Consider the following 24,576-nt stretch of genomic DNA (forward strand, 5'->3'; position numbering starts at 1 on the left):
TGACCGAATTTTGCTTGCCTTGACCTCCAGCTAGTCTTACCGTGAGTGACCGTCTTCTGACCACCATAACCTCTGCTAGTTTTGATCGTGCGTTTGCCTACCTTTTTTTGCTAGTCTGTTCTCATCAGCCGTTGGCAACGGAGACTACACTAGGTATAGTGACCTGGGGATTCCTAGCAGCCAAGTCCAAATTTTCATATGGAGATTAAAGAATGAATACCTCAGGATCCCTTAGACTCCAACTACCTGGTTAAGTCCCACGCCAAATCCAAAATGAGAGAAAAGCAGATGGGTTCCTGAATGGCGAAGGGATGGATCATAGAGCAGTGTAGTGGCAAGGGTTCTTGAAAACGAGACAAAAACAATAAAAATTAAGCACCAAGTTACCCATTCTTAAGCTGTTCTTTGCGTGAAGAAGTGTCATACAGTGCTTAAAGTTTTAAGTGGGTTCCAAAACAGGAGTTTAAAGATATAGTGAAAACGAGACTCCTAAAAGTGCAATACATGTTAGACGACCAAAACAGTTACCACTAGATGCGGTAGTTAAAGCGTTTTTCGGAGAAAATAAAGCTCCACTTAGCGATTGGTGGTGGCCCAACTGACAGCTCTCCCATCTGTGCTTACAATAATGAGGCTGCAGTGCTAGTTCGGTGCTGCAGCTACTTCACGGATACCTCAATCAATTGAACGAGGCCGTATTATAATTCCCTGCGCAGCACGTGGCCGGGAGAGAGAAATGCGGAAGGGAAATATGGCCCATTCATCCTCTAGACGGGAGTCCCAGAAGTCAGACTTCCCCATCAATCAGGACGTTATGGTAAATCCTAGCAATAGGCTTTAACACCTTGGTTGTGATGTAACTATGTCATAGCCACCAAAAGAGAGTATGGAATTGGCTCACGGGCTAAGCCTGCTCTATACTCAGCGGGTGTCGGCTGTATGTTACAGCTGGCACTTTACTGCAACGGCCAGGATTAAAGTTATACTTTAACCATTTAGATACCACGGTCAATAGCGGGAAAAGTAGTGTTAGTCGCAGACTTTGAGGTGCTTTGCAAGAGCATTATCCTCACTGCTAACCCTGTATGCAGACTGAGTCTACAGGAACTGTGCCCAATCAACTCAAAGAACATATGGGCACCAGACTGGTCCAGAGGCCGCCTGCTTTACACCACTCCAGCCAACACTAGGCATTGCACATAGTAATCTTAGGCTTGTTTGCAGCTACCAGACCATGGAACCCCATTTAACCCCTATGGGACGAAGCCATTTCTTGCTTTTTAGTTCTCATTTTCCATTCCCGCCTTACAAGAGCCATAACTTTTTTATTTCTCTGTCAATAAAGTGATGTGAGAGCTTATTTTTTTGCGGGAGGAGTTGTAGTTTCTATTGGCACTATTTAAAGTACCATATAATCTACTGGGAAACTTAAAAATTGTATGTGGGGTGGAGTTGGAAAATACTGTGATTCCTCCATTGTTTTTTGGGTTTTGTTTTTTACGGCTTTCACCATGCGGTAAAAAACGGTAACTTAACTTTATTCTGCGACTCAATACTATTATGGGGATACCAAATTTATATAGGTTTTTTTTTATGTTCTAATACGGTTACAAACCCAAAAAAACTATGTTAAAAAAATAATAATTTGCTTTTGGTCGCCACAAGTTTATTTTTTCACCGCTTAAGCCATCACACCACTCATTTTTTGTGGGACGAGCTGTAGTTTTTACTGGCACCATTTTATTATTACTTTATATAATTTTTTTAGTACTAAAGTAACCAGAAAACAGCAATTGTGGCAATAGTTATATATTATTTTTTTTTACAGTGTTCACCATGCGAGTTAAAAGTTATATTGTATTAATTCAGACTTTTATGGACACCGCGATACCAATTTTATTTGTTTTACATCACTTGAGGAAAAAAAATAAATGGGTAAAAGTTGTTTTTTTTAAACTTTTAATATTTATTTTTTTCTTCAATTCTGAAACGGTATTTTTTTTTTTACACTTTGTAAGTCTCCCTAGCAGACGTGAACCATCGATCGTTAGATCAATAGTACAATACACTGCAATACTAATGTATTGCTGTATATTGTCATTTTTACAGGGTTCTGTTAAGCCCTGCCACATGCAGAGTGAAGGCAGACCTGGGGTCCTTCATTAGACCCACGGGCTGCCATGACGACCATCGATCGCGGGGGTGATGGGCAGTTTGGAACTTTGTAGTGAGTGATGCAACAAAGAATAGGCAATTTTTATGCGCCATGCACTCAGTGGTCCCGCTCTGCAAGGTCTGATCGCTTCATGGCGGAGTTTCAACTTCACAATAATGGCACTTATACCACGAGTCAGTTCATGAAATTTCAGATTTTCAGGTGTAAGAGGCATCTTATCACAGTTTAAAGTGAATGAGATCTTCAGCATAACCGACACTACTTCCAATGCTTGTCTATGGAGATTTAATGGCTATGTGCTTGATTTTAGGCACTGGTTTGCTATGGGCATGGCTGAAAGATCTTAACTCCTTAATTGGGAGGGGTGCGCACATCCACTTTACTGACAAAAGTATCTCCTACTCTCCCTCTTATTATTAGCTGAATAGAGCAGGTCAAATGTAAGGGGAAGTCTAAAGGGTATTTTAGGTAGCTCACCTTTTGTTCGATCGTATATATCAATAGTGTCAGTGTCATTTCCTATAATATTCTTTTGGCCGCTAGAGTGGATGGTGAAATTATCATGAATTGAACTTTATGTAGAACATTCTGGAATAACATCTTCAACTTTTGTTGGACTAAGCAATTCTACCTAGTCGAGCTTTTAGAGGTCTTTGCCAACGTGAAAACTGAAGATTTATGACAGTGTTTTGGTTTTCAGACGTATATCTTCACGTCGTAGTCATATCTGCCCTCCTATGTTACTCTTCTGTAAAAATGAACACACCTCTCAAGTAACCTTATCATTTTGGTGACAACTACCAAGAAGCTAGTCCGGGAAAAGTTTTCTTAAATGGATTTCTACAATAATTTTTCACTGGCCCAAGTGCAACTTAAATATTTGAAGCAAGAGAAAAAGACAAATTGGAAAACCTGAATTTTTGTAAAGAACGCCAAGAAAAGTCGCCAAGGCTTGTGATCCTATAGAACTGCCAATGCAAAAAAATAGCAGCAGTAAACACAGAATTCAGCTCTGCTGTAGTAAAATGTATTTGTCCTGCTTTGCGGAGATTGAGGGAACATAGGCATTACCGTGAAGAGGAGTTCACCCGCCGGCTCAGCCCCTTGGGACACCGGTAATAGACTCCATGGCTGATGTATTACATATTGTACAGGGGAAGGTCTGTATTATACGTAATACAAACGTGCCCCTGATAATTGGAGCCATGCACATTTTTTTTCTCACTATTGGCGAACTGTACATCCAAATCTGCCAGAGAATAGCAGATTCAACCTAAAATTATAAATCCATTCATTCCAATCTGCATACATTGGTTTCATGCCTATTAGTCCTCTTCAGTCCAAGATGCGGTAACCATGGCATAGTGTATCTGGATTTCTTTGTTTTGTTAGAGTAAACCCACTTTGGTGAACCTTTGTTACCGATGAGTTTCAGAATTGGTCATTTTTGTACATTCGGGGTTTAATGTGTAAAAAACGACACCAAAGAGACTTTAGCCCTAATTTATCAAAATGGTCTAATAGAAAAACGGATTTTGCTCCGGTAAAACGAAAGTTGCTCTGATTGGTTGCTATGGGCAGCAGTTTATAAAATATAAGCGGAGCTCTGATTGGTTGTCATGGGGAACACAGCCAGTTATCATCATGGACAGTTTTGATGAATAACCCACTACGTTCAAATGGCATTACTAAAATCACAAACGTGGATGATCACTTGATGGTGCTCAGTCCTGACTATTAAATTCATGTGTTGCCATGGCTGCCTATTTTCTAGGACGAGCATTGCTATAGTATGCGCGTGTGCAGTTTTAAGACTTTGTTGTCCCCTCTTTATTTCCAGCGTGTAACCAAACCTTGCTTATGATGTGAAGGACATAACAGCTATGATTGTATGGAGCTTATGAAATCCTAATTTAAATAACATAGTAAAAAGACATTAATAGCTGCATGCTGTGCTTTCTGATACATATAGTGATACCATGAAAAACAAAATAAAAAGTAAAATAAAAAAAGTCATAGTTTGTGACTTTAACCCCTTCACGACCATCCCACGTAGCTTAACGGGTTGCAAAGCTGGTCGTTGTGCCTGCAGCCCGTTAATCCACGTGTGCTCCTAACAGAGCACACAGACGCTCCCCGCAGCCCGGCATCTCCCAGTACAGGCTGCTACTAGCAGCCTTAGTACTGGGGGAAAACATCGGGTCGGATCACAGCGGTGATCCGAACCGATTAACCCCTTAATTGCGGCAGTCAATAGTGACCGCCGCATTTAAGTTCTTATAGCAACATCGGCACCCCGCTACGCGATTGCGGGGGCCGATTGTTGCGGGGGGGGGGGCGATTCCTATGGCAAATGGAAGCCTAACAAAGGCTTCCTATCTGCCATTACGTTAGCCGATTAGGCCCCGCCCGGAGGCGGAGCCTGATCGGCTTGCGGTCAGTAAACAACTGACAGTTCTAATACATTGCACTACATGGGTAGTGCAATGTATTAGAACATCAAACAAACAGTTGGACCTTCAAGTCCCCTAATGGGACTAAAGAAAAGTGTAAAAAAAAAAGAAGTGTAAAAAAAGTAAAAATAAAAGTTGTAAAAATACAATAAAAGTTTCAAATAATAACACAAAACACAAATCGCCCTTTTTCCTTTATCAAGTCATTTATTATTGAAAAAAATAATAAAGCCATACATATTTGGTATCGCTGCGACCGTAACGACCGTAACTATAAAAATATTATGTTATTTATTCCGCACAGTGAACGCCGTAAAAAAAAAAACTAAAAAATACTGACATAATTGCTATTTTTTGGTCACTTTGTCTTCCAAAAATTGAAATAAAAAGTGATCAAAAAGTCGCATGTATCCAAAAATGGTACCTATAAAAACTATAACTCGTCTCGCTAAAAACAAGCCCTCATACAGCTCCGTCAACGAAAAAATTAAAACCGTTATGGCTCTCACAACATGGCGACAGAAAAAATCCATTCTCTTTACAAAAGTTATTTTATTGTGCAAAAAGTTGTAAAACATAAAAAAGTTCTATAAATTAGGTATCACCGGAATCGGACTGACCTGCACAATAAAAGTAACGTGTAATTTATAACGCGTGGTGAACGCTGTATAAAAAGAATTTAAAAAATAACGTCAGAATTGCTGTTTTTTGGTCACCTTGCCTCCCAAAAAAAAAAAAAAAAGGATAACATGTGATCAAAAAGTTGCATGTACCCCAAAATGGTACCAATAAAAGCTACAGCTCGTCCCGCAAGAAAAAACAGCCCTCATACCGCTACGTCTATGAAAAAATAAAATTAGTTAAGGCTCCAATAAGCCAGGAAATAAAAATATGCAGTTGTGCCGGCCCGAGGGAAACATTTCTTCTGTTTCAAGTGGCGAATTATCAAGGCCCCTAAAATTAGGGAACCAGGAAGGGGAGAGCCCAAACATATCTGCTGAAAGCGAGGGTGCCCGTATTATACCAGGACAACACTTCTCAGCAAAATTCCTCAAACTGCAAAGGTGCGGAGTGTGGATAAGAAAGGACACAGTTTATCAGTGCGACACCGGCCTGTGCAGAAAGGATTGTGTCACAGCGTAACACACATCTATGGATTATTTTATTGTTTTTGTTTACCCCATTATTATACCACCTGACTATGCCCCTTATATACTCCGCCTGGCTTACATGTACCCCCACATTATAAACGGAAACAGCAGTAAGACTCAATACAAGACTACTACAAGCAAAATCCACACTCCAAAAGCGTTATGGCGCTACCTCCCTTCTGAACCCTACAGTGTGCCCAAACAGTAGTTTACTTCCACATATATGGCATCGCCATACCCGGGAGAACCCTTTTAACAATTTTTGGGGTGTGTGTCTCCAGTGGCACAAGCTGGGCGCCACATATTGGCATATCTATAGAAAAAAAATCCCATTTTCACTCTGCAACATCGAGTGCACACCAATTTCTGCCAATCACCTGTGGTGTTAATATGCTCACTACACCCCTCAAGGTATTCACTTAGGGGTGTAGTTTCAAAAAAATGGGGTCACTTCTGGGGGGGGGGATCCACTGTTTTGGTCCCACAGGGACTTTGCAAATGCGACATAGCGACCAGAAACCAATCCAGCAAAATCTGTACTCCAAAAGCCAAATGGCGCTCCTTCCCTTCTGAGCCCTACTGTGTGCCCAAACAGCAGTTTATGACCACATATGTGGTATTGCCGTACACAGGAGAAGTTGCTTTACAAGTGTTGTGGTGCTTTTTTTCATTTATTTGTTGAGAAAATGAAACATTTTCAGCTAAAACTACGTCTTATTGAAGAAAAAGGATTTTTTTTAATTTTCACTGCCCAATTCTAATAAAATCTATGAAACACCTGTGGGGTCAAAATGCTCACTACACCCCTAGATGAATTCCTCAAGGGGTGTAGTTTTGTGAATGGAATCACTTTTGGGGAGTTTCCACTGTACTGACACCTTAGGAGCTTTGCAATAGTGACATGGTGTCAAGAAACCAATCCAGCAAAATCTGTGCTCCAAAAGCTAAATGGCGCTCCTTCTCTTCAGATCCTTGCAGTGTGCCCAAACAGCAGTTTATGACCACAAATGGGGGTATTGCCGTACTCCAGAGAAGTTGCTTTACAAATGTTGTTTTTTTTTTATTCCTTTATTTGTTGAGAAAATGAAAAATTTTGAGCTAAAGCTACGTCTTATTGGAAAAAAAGTATTTTTTTTATCTTCACTGCCCAATTCTAATAAAATCTATGAAACCCCTGTGGGTTCAAAATGCTCACTACACCCCTAGATGGATTCTTCAAGGGGTGTAGTTTCCTAAATGGAGTCACTTTTTTGGTGTTTTCACTGTTTTGGTCCCTTAGGGGCTTTGCAAATGCGACGTGGTCTCCGCAAACCATTCCTGCTAAATTTGAGCTGCAAAAACCAAATGTCGCTCTTTCCCTTCTAAGCCCTGCTGTGTGTCCAAACAGCTGTTTATTACCACATGTGGGGTACTGTTTTAATCGGGAGAAATTGCTTTACAAATGTAGTGGTGCATTTTCTCCTTTTAGCCCTTGTGGAAATTAGAAAAAAAATTAGCTAAACCTACATTTTCTTCGTAAGAATGAAGATTCTAATTTTCACGGCCTACTTCCAATAATTTCGCCAGAAAACCTGCTGGGTCAAAATGCTCACTATACCCCTAGATAATTTCCTCAAGGGGTATAGTTTCCGAAATGGGGTCACTTTTGGGGGATTTCCACTGTTTTGGCGCCGCAAGAGCCTTTCAGACCCGACATGGTGCCTAAAATATTTTCTAATAAAAAAGGAGGCCCCAAAATCCTCTAGGTGCTCCTTTGCTTCTGAGGCCGGTGCTGCAGTCAATAAGTGCACTAGGGCCACATGTGGGGTATTTCTAAAAACTGCAGAATCTGGGCAATAGATATTGAGTTGTGTTTCTCTGGTAAAACTTTCTGTGTTACAAAAAAAAAAAAATAGATGAAAAATTAATTTCTGCAAAAAAAAAAAAGAAATTTGAAAATTTCACATCTACTTTGCCTTAATTCCTGTGAAACATCTAAAGGGTTAAGAAACTTTCTAAATGCTGTTTTGAATACTTTGAGGGGTGAAGTTTTTAAAATGGGGTGACTTATCGAGGGTTTCTAATATATAAGGCCCTAAAATCCACTTCACAACTGAACTGGCCCCTGTAAAAATAGCCTTTTGAAATTTTCTTGAAAATGTGAGAAATTGCTGCTAAAGTTCTATGCCTTGTGATGTCATAGAAAAATAAAAGGATGTTCAAAAAACAATGCCAATCTAAAGTAGACATGTGGGGGATGTTAATTAGCAACAATTTTGTGTGGTATTACCATCTGTCTTACAAGCAGATACATATAAATTTAGAAAAATGCTAATTTTTGCAATTTTTCGCTAAATTTTGGTGTTTTTCACAATTAAATACTTAATGTATCGAGCAAATTTTGCCAGTAACATAAAGTCCAATGTCTCACGAGAAAACAGTCTCAGAATCGCTTGGATAGGTAAAAGCATTCCGAAGTTATTACCACATGAAGTGAAACATGTCAGATTTGAAAAAATTGGCTGCGTCCTGAAGGCCAAAACAGGCTGTGTCCTGAAGGGGTTAAACCCGTACTGTGCTTGTTCGAGGCATTTTTGCGGTGGGTGGCAGGTTGTTCTTTTGTCTAGAACACGAAGCACAGCTGAAAGTTTCCTGCTCTTCAAATGATGCACTTTTTATACACAATGTGGAAGACAAAAACAGAATTTACCAACAAAGCAGCTTTATTGCTTCTATTGTACAGGAAATCTACAGAGATTTAGCAGATTTCAGCATGCCAATTTTACAGCGTGCGTCTACAAAACTAGCAAGAGCCAAATAGAAGCCGGAATTGCTGGTGCACAATGAAGATAATGTCGGTGTTATGAACAGTAACCCATTTGAGGCTGTAGAAGCTGATCGTACACATCCCACTGCTCTGAAAAAGATCGTCCTGCATTCAAAAGGGTTAAAGTGGCTTCTGTTTACATGGTCAAATCTGTTCTGTCGATATGGTCTCTATGGTGCAGATCCAAACGCCTAGGAAAAGGCATGCAATAATAGCAAGAGGTCTTCACCGGTTAATTAGTTCTTCTGATAATAGTACCAGTAGTCCACTGCATATGCCATGAGAAGAAAAGGAGAGGTGGGCGAGAGAAAAATAGAAAATTTTAATCAGCCAGAAAGAAAAAACAAATGTATTCACTTTGCACAAATGAGCATTGGGTTCCTTTCAGAGCCGAACAATTCCAGCTTATTCAAAAACAACTTTATGGAATACCTATTTACAATACACAAGGCTTATTCTAATTTCACTTTGGCATAGGTTGCTTGAAATTAAATTCTAGACATTTCTATTTGGACATTCCATTATAATTTGGACATTCCATAGACGACCACATGAAACCACATGACACTATGAAAGATAATATCAGTGATGTTAAAGGCCATTCAAAAAATACCTATTAAAATATAAACCTATTCTGGGACTGGTACAGAATACAAACAACCCTCAAAATTATTCGAGGTATTACTGAAACCGTCAGATGTTATTAATTAGGATCTAGTAGATGGGCTAATTAGAGAATTCTGTACAATTTCCAATAAAACGAACTTGTTTTACTTGGAGTATTAGCTAAAGAGGAAAACCTCAATTAAAGTCTGTGTCCACCCAATTAAGAAAACGTGTCCTAAGAACATTGTCCATGGACAGTATTGCAAATATAAAAAAAAATATAAAAACAATGTATAATTCATAAGGTACAATACTTTTTCCAAGGGGTAAAAAAATAAAATAAAAACCTAACAATAAAATATGGACCATAAGACAATAGAATGATCTATGGATAGGGTCATACTGGATACGATAATCCAAGACTGACTGGACATCAAAGATTGAGGATTACAAAGTCTTGTATTATTTGATCTCAATATCATGTTCTTAAATTGGTTGGCGCATAGTACTATACCTCCAAAAACCCACTTCAAGTCTAACTCACTGACTATTTAGAGAATTCCAGTGAGTTCCCCAATTGAGATGTATACAAGCATGCAGGATTATCATCTATGTGGCTCTTGTACATTATGTTAAGCTTAAAAAATATCCCTAGTTATTATTACGGCCTCCACCATTAATGTTTTTGTTCATAAGATATTAATGGCAGTTCTACGCCCTATGTGCTAACCCAATTAAGAACATGTCCCAAAAAATTTATCCAACAATATTGTAATAATTTTAAAATTAGCACTAATTAAGACACAATGTAATTAGGGACTTTACCTAAGGGATAATAAAAATTACAGTAAGAAACGCAAAGACTATAGCATGATCACATTGGGGTGACTTACCATCTACTGGGATAGGGCCTGCAGGTCCACATGGAGGGGTCTGAAAGAAACAAGTTTAATCATCAATATAAATTTTCAAACAGAAACAGGAATTTCCGAGCAAAAAAGGAAAGTTTTGATTGATATTTTATGAACTGCTGCTATTTATTCATTTTATGCCTATATGTATTTCATCCTGCAGAAAAGTAAAGTAGGGTTCCTCGATTGGGAAAAAGAATATACAGTTTTGGTCGATCTAATAAGCAGTTAAAACCATAAATAGGCACCCTCCAAACATAATAACAATCTGCTAAGGGAATGAAGAGGCCTTGGTCAGATGTGCATTACTGAGGCATGTAGCCCACTTTTTAACCAGAAAAAGAGCACCAGTAGGAGGAAAAAAAAAAAAAAAAAGGATTGAAACATAACACACACAAACACACACACACACCAAAAGTTTTAGGCATTTGCGTAAAAATATTGCAGAGTAAGAATGCTTAAAAAAAACAAACAACTATTAACTTCTATTTTTTTAATCAATTAAACAGAAAAAAAGTGAATGAATGGAAGGGAGATATAAATCAAATCAATATTTGGTGTGACCACTCTTTGCAAGTGTATCTAGAAGAATTGATGCGGTTTTAAAGGCAAAGTCATGGATTTTGTAGGATTAGTCAGGTGTACAATTAACCAATTATACCAAACAGGTGATAAATCATCATTTTCATATGTAGATTAAAACACAGTAATTAACAGCAGTGTAGGAGGCAGAAACAGCTGTGTAGGAGGCTTAAAACTGGGTGACAAAACCGCTACAAAAGGTGAGGTTGTGGAAGACCGTTTCATGTCACAGGTCCACCATGGCAATACAGAGCACAACAAGACACAAGGTAGTTATACTGCATCAGCGAGGTCTCTCCCAGGTAAAGATTTTAAACAGACTGGGGTTTCAAGATGCACAGTTTTAGCTTTTTTGAAGAAGCACAAAGAAACAGGCAACGTTGAGGACCGTAGATGCAGTAGTCGGCCAAGGAAACTTAGTGCAGCAGATCAAAGAAAAATCATGCTTACTCTTCCCTTTGAAATAGGAAGTTATCTAGCAGTGCCATCAGCTCTGAACTGGCAGAAACCAGTGGGAACCAAGTACACCCATCTACTGTTTGGAGAAGTCTGGCCAGAAGTAGTCTTCATGGAAGAACTGCAGTCATGGAAACAAAGCCAAGTGACTCAACTATGCACAAAAACATAGGAAACATGCAAAAAAAAAAAAAAAAAAACAAAAAAAAAAAACAGGCAGTAGGTGCTCTGGACTGATGAGTGAAATATTTGGCTGTAACAGAAGGCAGTTTGTTTGCTGAAGGGCTGGAGAGCTCTACAGTAATGCGTGTCTGCAGGGTACAGTAAAGCATGGTGGAGGTTTCTTGCAAGTTTGGAGATGCATTTCAGCAACTAGAGTTGGGGATTTGGTCAGGATTAATGGTGTCCTCAATGCTGAGAAATACAGACAGATAATTATTCATCATGCAATACCATCAGGGAGGCTTCTGATTGGCACCAAATTTATTCTGCAGCAGGACAACCAGCCCAAACACACAGCCGAGGACATTAAGAACCATCTTCAGCATGAACAACAACAAGTAGCGCTGGAATGATATCGCCCACACAGAGCCTCAAATCATTGTGTCGGTTTGGGATTACAAGAAGAGACAAAGATTTGAGGAAGCCTACATCCACATAAGATCTGTGGTTAGTTCTCCGAGATGTTTGGAACAACCTCCCTGCCGAGTACCTTAATGTGTGTATGTATGCCCAGCAGAATTGGTGCGGTTTTGACGGCGAAGGGTGGTCACACCAAATATTGATTTGATTTAGATTTCTCCTGTTCATTCACTTTGCATTTTTTATTCATAAAAAAAACCATGAACACTATTTTTTAAAACATTCTTACTTTGCAGCATTTTTCCACTTTGCCTAAAACTTTTGAACAGTATTCTATACACAGCAGCATGAGTACACACAGAAGCATGGAGGACATTATACAGCAGTAATGAGCAATGAAGATGAGAATCCAGCACTGTGGTGACCGATAAATCTAACCAGCAGCCCGTTTCCTTTTTCGCTCTCAGCTCCCTCCTCCTGCTCTCCCCTCTTCATTAACTTGTATGGGCAGCATGTCTGTCTGTGCTCCTCCCGCCCCTCTCCATAGACTTATGGGCAGCATGTCTGTCCCTCTCTCCCTGTCGCCTCTCCATTGACTCCCATGGGCAGTTTGTCTTTCACTGCTCCTGCTCCCCCTCCATAAACTTGTATAGGCAGGCTGTGAAGAGACACAACCCCACTTCATATAGTCAGTCTCCTCTGCTCTGTAACTAGGGACAGATTCTGCTTGACAACCGGGGGCAGATAGCAGATTACAGGAAGGGCGATACCTAGTGCCAGTAACTTCACACGGACTTTGGGTGGATAAAGCTACATTTTAACAGTAATTAAAGTTACAATGTTGATATATATATTAGGTATACTATTAGATCATAAATAGTTTGAAAGGTTAATGTTCATTTAAGACTAAAACAGAGTTGTAGCTGTAAAATGCTACTTCCAGACCCAGACCAAGTTTAGTAATTAATACTAGTAAAAATTAAGCTGCCTTCCCTTGAAATTTGTAAAGAACTTTTGCTGGTCTTTGTCTAATAGACAAAAATTAATTGCTTGCGTTGCAGGACAAAAATATGAGTAGTCTCTGCGGTCATCTCCCTACAAGCTGAGCTAATGGGGCAGAACTGCCTACTTGTATAAGGGCAGATAGATAGAAAAATGTGTATCTGTCTCAGAAAGCTGTAGAATTCCCATTTGTAAAGTCAGAGCAGAGTCTCATATTCCCTGTACACATTAAGGTGCAGAAAGACCGACAAGACATGTTTATTCATCATCTTGAATTGATTAAAATGTAAAACGTTTTATGGCTCTCTGCAGCGTAACCTATTCATTTTATCAGCACCGATCGGCAGAGATTAGGCATTTATTTATAAATACTGTTGTTAGCGAGTGTCCATCAATGCCATGCTACAAAAGGCTGAAAGTGTGCCAGGGAGGCTACTCTATCACTGCTTGAGCCAGCATGTCCTATCATTTGCTACACAAAGTACCATAATTAAATCAGCTATCTATTATGTCATGTTCTCAAGGTATTGATGTTCTGCGCACTCAGAAGTGATACAAGAAGACGGATTGCCATTGTGTTTTCATTTTGAAAGGCAATGGTTTACACATTAAAGCTCCTGGGCCCCAATGCTAAATTTTCAACAAACCCGTCAACTATAAATCTTTAAGAGGATCTGTCAGCTCTCACGACATATCTGTTTTAGTAAATACTCGTATTCCCCATAACATAAAAATAATGGAGCATCTTTTCTTAGAACACAATATTGTATTTCCTCTGTTATTCCTCCTGGAAATGTATGAATAAACGGACGACTAGGAGTTACCATTTCACTTGTCAACGGGTGTGTCCCAACACATACTGACACGGCCTGATTATTGCTTACCATGGCAGAATGTGTAGGGGGAATAGTTATGTCCAGTGGTCAATTTATTCATACATTTCCAGGAGGGAGTAATAGAAGAAAAACACAATGTAGAGTTTGTAAGAACCATTGCTCCAGAATTGTTGGTAATGCCAGCCTTGTCCCTGCCGGTCTCTGTAGCCTAGCCTCCAGCGATGATGTGTCGACCATCACAGACTGCATCGGAAACCTGTGTCAACAAGTCAGTCATCACTGGAGGTCAGGATACAGAGACTGGCCAGGGACCAGGCTAGTGTTAACATGGGAGCAGCAGAAGATTATTTTAGCCAATCTGCAGCGGCAAATTTGCACCAAAATCAACATGATTTGGTGTGGCTCTGCCGCTGCGGATTTCCCTGCGGCGTCCTCTGGAAATGTTCTACAGCAAATCTAGTACAGGTGGACATTCCCTTTCAGTAACGTCCCAGCTGAAAGGGTTAAAAAAAATTTTTATAAAAATTCCATTCTCCATTTCAGCAGAATTTCTTCACCATATGGAACCATGTCAGGTTGTATTCACAGAAACATTGGCGGGATCCACTCTGCTGTACGGTTTTTAAAGGCATTACCCGGAAAGATAAAATTTATGGCCTATCCTCATTATAAGCCCTCGAAATCTGATCGGTGGGGCTCCGACACTTGGCAACCTTACCGATCTGTGTGAAGAGGCCGCGGCATTGGTGCGAGCGCAGTTTGCCCCGAATTCCTTTCACTGTTCAATACTACGAAATGCTGACATACTTGTAGTCGCGGTTCACAGTATTACAGCCTTTTCCCATTCTGCATTTTACAGAATGGAGCAGTGAAAGAAATGAAGGTGAAGCACAGAGGGATCCCACCGATCAAATATTAAAAGCCTGTCAAGAGGTTAAGCCATCAATTTCATCTCTTCAAATAACAAAATTTAAAAAGTGGTGCACACAGGATTATCTTCCTCTCAAAATCACGGCTATCCTATTTCTAATATTAGACCATTTCTAAATACAAAGTCAGATGTAAAAGATCACTGCATGCAGCAATCCACACAGGGGCGTAGCTAAAGGCTCATGGGCCCTGGTGCAAGAATTCAGCTTGGGCCCCCCTACCCCTCCCCAAAACCCCTGCGCGCGCCTATGCCCAGCCGCCTTGCCCAACAGCCCCCATGGATCCCTCCACAGTATAATGCACCCCATAGCTGGCCCTACAGTATAATGCCCCCCATAGTATGGAGGACACAGATAGAGTTGGTCAGCGCAGTATGGCATCGGTGGCCCTGTGGGCCCCCCAGGCTTACAGTCTCTGTCGCAACTGCGACCCCTACAGCTACACCACTGAATTCGCATAAATCATCATGCACACGCACAAACATAGATTCAGGGCCATCCACTTACCACTTCTACAATGGCCTGAGCTTCAACTGGCTTGCAAACGAAGGGACTGTCTTGTACCGTGGTGTTAGTGCTGAGGAATACAACAATATTAAAAATTACATTCTTTAAATATTTTCAAATTAGATCTACAACACAAATTACTATGGAAGGGATCAACAAGTGAACTAGTTTAGGAGGTAGCCAGAACATAAGATTACTAGTGAGATTTCTTTAAAGAGACTCTGTCACCACATAAGTGCCCTATCTCCTATAGAATATGATCAGCGCTGTAATGTAGGTGACAGCAGTGGTTTTTAATTTAGAAAAACGATCTATTTTTACCACTTTATTAGCGATTTTAGCTTTATGCTAATTACTTTCTTAATGCCCAACTGGGCGTGTTTTTACTTTAGACCAAGTGGGTGTTGTACAGAGGAGTGTACGACGCTGACCTATCAGTGACCAATCAGCGTCATGCACCTCTCACCATTCATTTACTCAGCGCATAGGGACCCTGCGTTCATTATGCGCTGTCTTATACTGACATATTAACGTTCCTGAAGTGTTTAGACAGTGAATAGAACTTCCTTCCAGCCAGGACGGGATGTCTATTCACAATTCCGGCACTTCATTAACGTTTCTGTGGTACTTACAGCAGAGCAAGCGTAATCTCGTGAGATCTTGCTGTAAATGACAGGTTACAGCAAGATTAAGCTTTGCTCTGCTGTAAGTACCAAACAAACGTTAACAAAGTGCCGGGATTGTGAATAACGTTAATATGTCAGTAGAAGTAAGCACATAGTGAATAACGCAGTGTCACTATGTGCTGTCTAAATGAATGGAGAGAAGTGCATGACGCCGATTGGTCAGCGTCATACACTCCTCTGTACAACGCCCACTTGGTTTAAAGTAAAAACACGCCCACTTGGGCATTAAGAAACTAATTAGCATAAAGCTAAAATCGCTCCTAACGTGGTAAAAATAGATAGTTTTTCTAAATATAAAGCACTGCAGTCACCTACATTATAGCGTTGATCTCCTTATGTAGGAGATAGGGCACTTATAATGTGGTGACAGAGTCTCTAAAGGGAACCTGTCACATTAAAAATGCAGTCCAATCTGTGGGCAGCACGTTAAAGAGCAGGGACAGCTAAGCAGATTGATATAGTTTTTGCAGCAAAAGATTCAGTATAATGTGTAATTTATTAATTTATACCTCTGCTCATTCTGGGCGGTCCTAATCACTGATTGACATCACTCTGTATTCCCATATATAGAGATAGCGGTCAGTCACTAAGTAGGACCACCCACTGGACCTGGCCTAGAATGAGCAGAGGAATAAATTACACGTTATACTGAACCTATCCCTTTAGCATTAAACAAAAATGAAACCGTATTATAAAAAGACAATGTGCTGCTTATAAACTACCAGTGCTACGGTTTCTAGGCTTTGTACCACCTTAAAAGAAATCCATCAAATACCAAGAACCGAGCTTTGAACAGAAAATAGTGCACAGGAAAAATCAAGAAGTTGCCCATAGCAAGCAATCAGATTTCTCCTCTAATTTTTCGTAGACCCTTTAGGAAATTAAATTTCCTAAATTGGTTGGCACGGGAAAAGGTTTCACCTTTTCCTTGCACCAGTTTGGATAAGTCTCCCTCAGAGTTATCCAGATCATTAGCAGAATGTTCTTGCCTGGTGTAAATATCCATTGATGCATTCAGCCCCCTTGTCGATGACTTTATAGAAGATTTGTTTCTCTGCTCCCTCCAAGAAAAGACCGCTTATCCCTCCTTCCTTACTAGGAGCAAACACTGAATCCTCATCTTAGATAGGAACTCCCACGCAGATTTACCATATGGTTTGCAAACATTGCTCGTAATATTTGCAGATCTACTTTTTTGTATTTGGTGTCTGCACATTTATGCGAAGGGAAACTTAAATCTTCCATTGTCATACCAAAGAAGGAGAGAAAAAAACCACACGATTTTGTCCCATCAACTCATGGCCACTAAAAGACCACTTTTCCCCTTCCTTTAGTCAACAAGGCCAGTGTCCACTATGTGAACATATCTGATATTTACATGTACAGAATAGTCAGAATACAAAACAATAATCTGCACTGATATCACAGATTATAATACGACTGTTTGCACCGGATTGTATGTTGGTAATCTTAATATTTCAACAATATTCCTGCCGGAAGACTAGTTCCGAGGATTCTAGCATTTTGCAGATTTGCTCTTTAGAGAGATCATCTGACAGATCTCTTTATTTTAGGACATCTATAACAGAGCTTTCTCAAAAGATATTAGGTGCACCCACACTAAATAGCTTTCCGATCCAGGGGGCCCAAAAGACGCCCTGGACTGTACGCCAGTGAGTGAATGTACTGGCTGAGAGGGCTCATGTGATGGCCACTTACCTTTGCCCAGACTCATTTTTTAAAGAGTCTTGAGTAGAAGCAAATTAAAATAAAAAAATAAAAAAAAGAACTGTTAGAATAACCTTGAGCAAGTTTCCTTAAAAAAAAATCAAAAACTTGAAAAGAAAGTATGACGCACACATAAAATCATGATCTTGTTTTGGCTTACAATATACTCAGGGAGTACGTGACATTGCAGCCCATCACTGCCAGTACTGGCACTGAACAGGTGATATACGGCGACATAACGGATCAGCTTTGGTCACAGTTTGCCTTGTATAAAAAAACCGTAGCTCAAACTTTTCTTTAAATCCATAATGACAAATAAAGCTCAGGAGACCAATTATAAAGCAGATTTCCCAGTTAGTATTACTGCCGAAGCTCCCTCTGCAAATCACTTCTTAATATTGCTTCGGAGTACTGGAGTCTATGGGAGTTGACTGTGCCACATTCCCGTAGATTTTCTAATTTGACGTGCACATTCAAGGACATCCTTCATTTTTAAAGATGATTCAGGGCACTTCATGTCATATCATTAAAGATTCATTTCTGTCAGTTCCTCAAACTAAATTCAAGCGAACGTCAAAGACCATTTCAGCAATAAGGCTTAAAAATAGAAAAAATATATGTAAGAAGTAAAAATATATATAATCTTACGTACTATTTTTATCAAATTTATTAAAAATGTAAAAAAAAAAAAAAAGTCTACATTTTTTATTTTATTTTTTTTAAATGGAGACAAATTTTTTCATGGCAGTCACGAAGGGGATTTTTAAAACATTATGAAATAGTAGCAGTCTAGAATAATGGCTGCACGGACCGCTCTAATAACTAGCAGTTTGTTAAACAATTCTCGCTTCTGGTTGTATCAATTTGCCTTCTTGAACACTAGATACATTATAGTTGTACCTAGGCATTCTATAATCTGGGGGAAGGGTTCAGTTCATTGCATTAGCCTGGTATCTAAATACTGGACCAAGGCAGAGTGGCGTGATGATGCCCCTGTTGTCACCATGCCAAACCAGCCCTCCTAGCTACTCCTTAGTATATGTGAAATTATACGTGAGACGGAAACCGTTTTAAAGATTTGATTTACATCAAATAAATGTGTTCCCCATTCCAGAAGAAACATTTTGATATAGGACATGTGCAGTTTTGGGTTCTCTATTACAGAGCGACTACAACAATGCATTGAGCCGGCAGTGTTTTTGTTTTTTTCATTTTAGTCGTAGATTATTTTTAATTTTTTTTACTACTTCAGGTCTACATTATGACCGTTACGTTTTTTCTTCCTAAAGGGCAGCAGCTGCAAACTCTTTGGCACCATTAAAAAAATAAAAATTGACAATGTAGAATTATATACAGACCAGCCCGATGTTTTTAGATGTTGGATGGTCCGCAAGTGGTCAACAAAATTGTGTAATTTATTAAGTGGTTAAAAAATAAATGTAAAGCAATTACTAGGAGTGGAGGACACTACATTAAAAAATAAATAAAAATAGTTACAAAAATACCGTGGGAAAAAAATAAAATATATGGGTTCTGACAGTAGGTGGCAATGTTCTATTTAGATCCTACAACAGGGAGGATGGGATGTATCCAGCCTAACTTCATAGCAAAACACTCAGGTCTGTGCTTGGCTGAAAATATAAAACATTTGGTTTCATCGAGAGCGGTCCACGAGAGATTGTACTTTTTGTACCTAAAGCGTCCAGTCTTGTGACGTTTGTTATGCTGTTCAGTTTGGGGTGTTAGACAGGTACACAGGGCTCTCTCAGAAGCATTGAATTTTTGCAATTTGCATAACAAATTATGAATATTAGGGAATACTAAAAAAGGGGGGGGGGGGAGGGTGCTTTGTTATTCTCTCAATACCCTACAGCACCTTTAAAATGTATTAAAAGCTCCGGAAGACAGACTTTGAGCATTAGTCAGTCACCTATCAACAGGATAAATGATACATTTTAGATGAGTCAGGGTAAAAGGGGGGGGGGGGGGAAGGGTCTGCAGCAAGGATGAATCTCAATGATGCAGTGATTGAGAATGGGTGCTGCCGCTCCATTAAAAGTCTATGGCAACAATAGAAACATTTGGAACCTGGCGTTCCGACTCCACCGATCTAACATTCATCACTTATTCAGTTTATAGGGGATACATCTTTTAGGTTGGTGATAACTTATTTATATAATAGCATAGCTCAGTTTTCTCTTTAGATGTAGCTTTAAAGAGGCTCTGTCACCACATTATAAGTGCGCTGTCTCCTACATAAGGAGATCGGCGCTATAATGTAGGTGACAGTGATGATTTTTATTTAGAAAAACTATCTATTTTAAACTTTATTAGCGATTTTTAGCTTTATGCTAATGAGTTTTTGAATGCCCAATTGGGCATGTTTTAACTTTCGACCAAGTGGGCGTTGTACAGAGGTGTATGACGCTGACCAATCAGTGACCAGTCAGCGTCATACACTCCTCTCCATTCATTTACACAGCAGCATCGCGTTCTTAGTAGAACACGATGTGCTGCCACAGACATTAACATCAATCCAGTGTCCTGATAACGAATATACATCATCTCCAGCCTGGACGTCATGTGTATTCAGAATCCTGACACTTCTGAATCTTTTCTGTGAGATTCCAGCAAGCCACGTGTAATCTCGTGAGATTACGATGTAAACGAGATTTAGTTTCCCTGGCTGGAAATCTCACAGAAAAGATTCAGAAGTGTCCGGATTCTGAATACACATGACGTCCAGGCTGGTAGTGATGTATATTCATTATCAGGACACTTGATTAACGTTAATGTCTGTGTATGTGGCAGCACATCGTGTTCTAGTAAGAACGCAATGCTGCAGTGTAAATGAATGGAGAGGCGTGCAGGACGCCGATTGGTCACAGATTGTCAGCGTCATACACTCCTCTGTACAACGCCCACTTGGTTGAAAGTAAAAAACACGCCCACTTGGGCATTAAGAAACTCATTAGCATAAAGCTAAAATCGCTAATAAAAGTGGTTTAAAATAGATAGTTTTTCTAAATAAAAGCATTACTGTCACCTACATTACAGCACCCATCTCTTTATATAGGAGATAGGACACTTATAATGTGGTGACAGAGTCTCTTTAATAATCCTTATATACCCATTAAAAAATAAATAATTTGACATTCTTCCCAATTGTGGGTTTGCCCATTTCAGTCAGACCCATTGCTTATACTTGCATAAAATGAAACAGTCATACAACCTCTATAAACATTAGGTGTAGAATAGGATGTACGAAAGAGCTTAGTGACTTAACACGGTGCTATCCTAAGACGCCAAATAGTCCGCTCATCCAAATTCTACAAATAACTGGGTTGACATGCCAACCATAATGAAATTGCCTGAAGTGTTGTAAAGCACATCGCCAATGGACTCCAACAATGGAAACGCGTTCTTTGGAGTGCTCAATCTCGCTTCACCATCTGGCACCCTTACATAAACAAAACAAACACACAATGGTTTGCCGAGTTTGAGTATGTTATATATGTATATACAACCCCAACAGCTGTTAAGGGTTGTATAGAGCGAGCTCAAGGGCTGACAGCACCCCATACTGAGCACGCGTGGGCTGTATGTTACTACTGACACCTCAATGCAACTAGCGGAATCAAAGATAATTTTGATTCCGCCTCTTTAACCCCTTAGATGCCACGGTCACTAGCGACTGCAGCATCTAAGCTGTTAGAGAGGGCGGCCCTCTCAGACAGCCCCTCGCAACGTGATTGTGGTCATTCATTAGACCCCGAGGTCTGCCATCTTTGTGTGCTTCTATTAATAGGAACTGACGATATACTGCAGTACAATAGTATTGCAGTATAAAGTGCAAGCGATCCAACAACCGCTAGGTCAAGTCCCCCAGGAGGACTTTTAAAAAACCTTATAAAACAAAAAAAAAAAAATAACAGTTCAAGAGGCTCTGTCACCATTATAAGTGGCCTATATTGAACATGATGTGATCGGCGCTGTCATGTAGATTACAGCAGTGGTTTTTATTTAGAAAAACGATCATTTTTGACGGTTATGACCTATTTTAGCTTTATGCTAATGAGTTTCTTAATGGTCAATGGGGCGTGTTTTACTTTTTGGCCAAGTGGGCATTGTGGAGAGAAGGGTATGACGCTGACCAATCAGCATCATACACTTCTCTCCATTCATTTACACAGTACATAGCGATATAGCTATATCGCTATGTGCAGCCACATACACTAACGTTACTGTAGTGTCCTGACAGTGAATAGATATTACTTCCAGCCGGGACGTGATGTCTATTCAGAATCCTGACACTTTGCTAACATTTCTGTGAGATTTACAGCAAGGCAAGTGTAATCTCACGAGAGTACGCTGTAAACTGTCATTTAAAACGAGATTACGCTTGCTATGCTTTTCCCTAAAGTAATGTTAAAAAAAAATTAACCTAACTCTTATGGCAGCGTCCGTAAGTGTCTGAACTATTACAATAGAACGTTATTTAACCTGCGCGGTGGTCGCTGTAAAAAAACAAAACCAGAATTGCTGGGTTTTTTTTTGGTCACATAAGCTCCCCAAGAAAAAAAAAAAAAAAAAAGTTATAAAAAAAGTCATACCTAAATAATAACTACAGCAAAATAAGTCCTCATACGGCTAGGTCGACTGAAAAATAAAAAGCTACAGCTTTTGGAATGCGTGGGACGAAAAAGCAAAAATGTAAAAATTTTTAATTAATGAGTTAACGTTTCATTTGCCAATAAGATCAGAGACTGAACGTTTTATTTAGCACCAGCAATCGGGTCTAGAATACATCAGTGGTCAACAGGGCACGAGTACTTAACCATCTGCAGATCTCCAGGCTCTGAAAAGGACACAATCTACCTAAACCAGAGTTAGAACTCAAGGGACTACAAGACAAATATCCCCACATTTGGAACAGCTGTTTTCGTGCATGTACTCCATGCGGAGTGGTAGATGATAGCACTAATTACGTTTCCATGCTAAGCAAATCTATGAATTGATATTTCTTTGTGTGTCCTACGGTATATGTATACCAAAGAATAGAATTGCATATAGCAGCATGTGATGTCCCAGGATCAGGGCTGGTGAATAGGCTTTAGCACTGGGATCAATGAGCTTTAAGCTCCACCTCGTGTCACCTTCATTCGAGTATGTGTGTGTTATATACTTTAGAAAAGTAGAACTTACCAGTTGATTTCTCCACCAGTGTTTTTGGTCACTAGTGCCTTCCAGTGGGCATGGGTACATTTGATCACTTCTATAGCAAAATCCTGCATAATAATGTGCAAAAGGGACACGTGATATGAAGAAACACAAAAAGAAAAAAAAAAAAAAAGTCTATGGATACGTATGAAAGAATGTGGAATGCTTTTTTTACATTTTATACTGGTTAACTACTACATGATATATATAAGATGGCCATACACATTAAAGGCTATGTACACATTTGAAAGGCAAACTTTGGTTTACAAATAATTTGTAATAAAAAGTTGTTCTACATTTTAAGATACAGCTGATCTGAATTCTCTTTACAGAGCAGCTGTATCTAGCGCTATTGACTGAATCTGTCAGTCCCGCAGACCCGACTGGTTCAGTGACAGCAGGTCCCGCGTGAGCCACCTGTAAACATCTAAGGTCATAACTTAGATTTGATAATTTACAGGTGGATCCTGCGTGTCAGAGACACAAAACCCGCTGTCACTGAACCAGTCAGGTCCGTGGGACTGAAAGATTCAGTGAATAGCGATCGATACTACTGCTCTGTATAGAGAATACAGATCTGCTGCATCTTAAAAAGTAAAAATAAATTTTTAATAAAAAAGTATTTGTAAAGTTGAACCAAACACTGATACTTTTAATAAAATTTGCCTTACAAAAAGGTCTTTAAATAACTGCTGGCGGAATTCCTATTTCTTCCGACACCCCCATAAACAGGAGTATGAATATTTCAAGGCAGCTGCTTATCTCCCATGGACACAAAGAATCATGCCCAATACTTCTTTTGTGGACACCTACCATTGGGGGATAGTCAGGTGGCCCCCATACACATTAGATAGTCGGTCGATCTAATACGTATGGGCACCTTTCGTGATATCACATGCCACTTTGTTTGGCTCTTGTACCACAATGTCATTTTTAAAGCATAGTAAGTTTATTTTAATCAGGTGACTTCTAACACTACACATTTTTACATCTGCATATATAAATAGGCAATTGATAAAAAAACAAAAACAAAAAAAGCAAACTTACCTTATTCTTGAATTCAGCATTAAAGGCAAACTGGTTCTCTGGCTTTCCATCGGGAACCTTGTACCTTCTAAACCAGTCAATAGTAGATTCCAGATAATTGGGTTTCAGTCTTCGGACATCCTCAATATCTGAAAGCAGAAGATTCCACTATTAGCGTAACACAAATCCAAAATAAAGGGGCTGTCCCACCATTAAATACCGTATTCAAAGTATAGACCCTAAAAAAAAATAAAAAAACAAACATTTGCCATTTACATAATGTAAAAAAAACAAACAAAAAAACAAAAAAAAGGATCCAGTGAAGTTACAGCATTTACTTACATAGTATGCAGACAAGAGAAAGAGGCGGCACTCCGACTTAAAGTGCTACCTCTTCCTCTTGTCTGCATACTGTGGAATCTTCAAGTCAGATGCCTGTAGGCCAGCACCAGTTTGCCCTGGAGGCTTTGCGGTTCTACTGTGCTGCCCATACGCCTAAACCTTTGTACTTGAATAGTATGGCGCCAACTGTTCAAGGCAAATAGCAACGTACACGTCCACCTAATGAGCAAAGTGCTGGTGCCAAGCATGCTAATTCACTCTGCCCGCAGCCAGGCTTTTGCATAGTGATCCTCTGTTCATTGCAGAACAGATAATCGAAATAGCTTTCTTTCCTGCTTGTCAGGGGAGGAGCAGAGCCTCTGTAAGAACACGGCAGCATAGGGGAGTAGGACTCCTCCTTAGCTTGTTAGGACTCTAAACCTGTTCATCCTGACAGAAGATATGAACCCTGCACATTCACACTCCGATAGAGATTAATGAAAATATAATAAAATGGAACGGAGTGCATAATGTGGATATCACACAATATATATTGTACTATCTGAACGGAAAATAATAAGGGGCTGTATTGTCAGCT

General features: G+C 39.6%; 1 protein-coding gene across 1 annotated transcript in view; it reads right to left on the bottom strand.

Moving 5' to 3' along the window:
* Positions 1–8,464: 8,464 nt before the first annotated feature.
* Positions 8,465–24,576, bottom strand: part of PPA1 (inorganic pyrophosphatase 1) — a 57,148-nt gene continuing 41,036 nt past the window's right edge. The window contains exons 7-11 of the mRNA XM_075841567.1: positions 23,679–23,806; positions 22,617–22,699; positions 14,998–15,067; positions 10,086–10,125; positions 8,465–8,854 (exon numbers count right to left, since the gene is read on the bottom strand). Coding sequence (XP_075697682.1) covers positions 8,823–8,854; positions 10,086–10,125; positions 14,998–15,067; positions 22,617–22,699; positions 23,679–23,806 — 353 coding nt within the window. The 3' untranslated portion in view covers positions 8,465–8,822. The remainder of the gene's footprint in view (positions 8,855–10,085; positions 10,126–14,997; positions 15,068–22,616; positions 22,700–23,678; positions 23,807–24,576) is intronic.

The sequence above is a fragment of the Rhinoderma darwinii genome, chromosome 11, assembly GCF_050947455.1.
Source record: "Rhinoderma darwinii isolate aRhiDar2 chromosome 11, aRhiDar2.hap1, whole genome shotgun sequence".
Classification (NCBI taxonomy): Eukaryota; Metazoa; Chordata; class Amphibia; order Anura; family Rhinodermatidae; genus Rhinoderma; species Rhinoderma darwinii.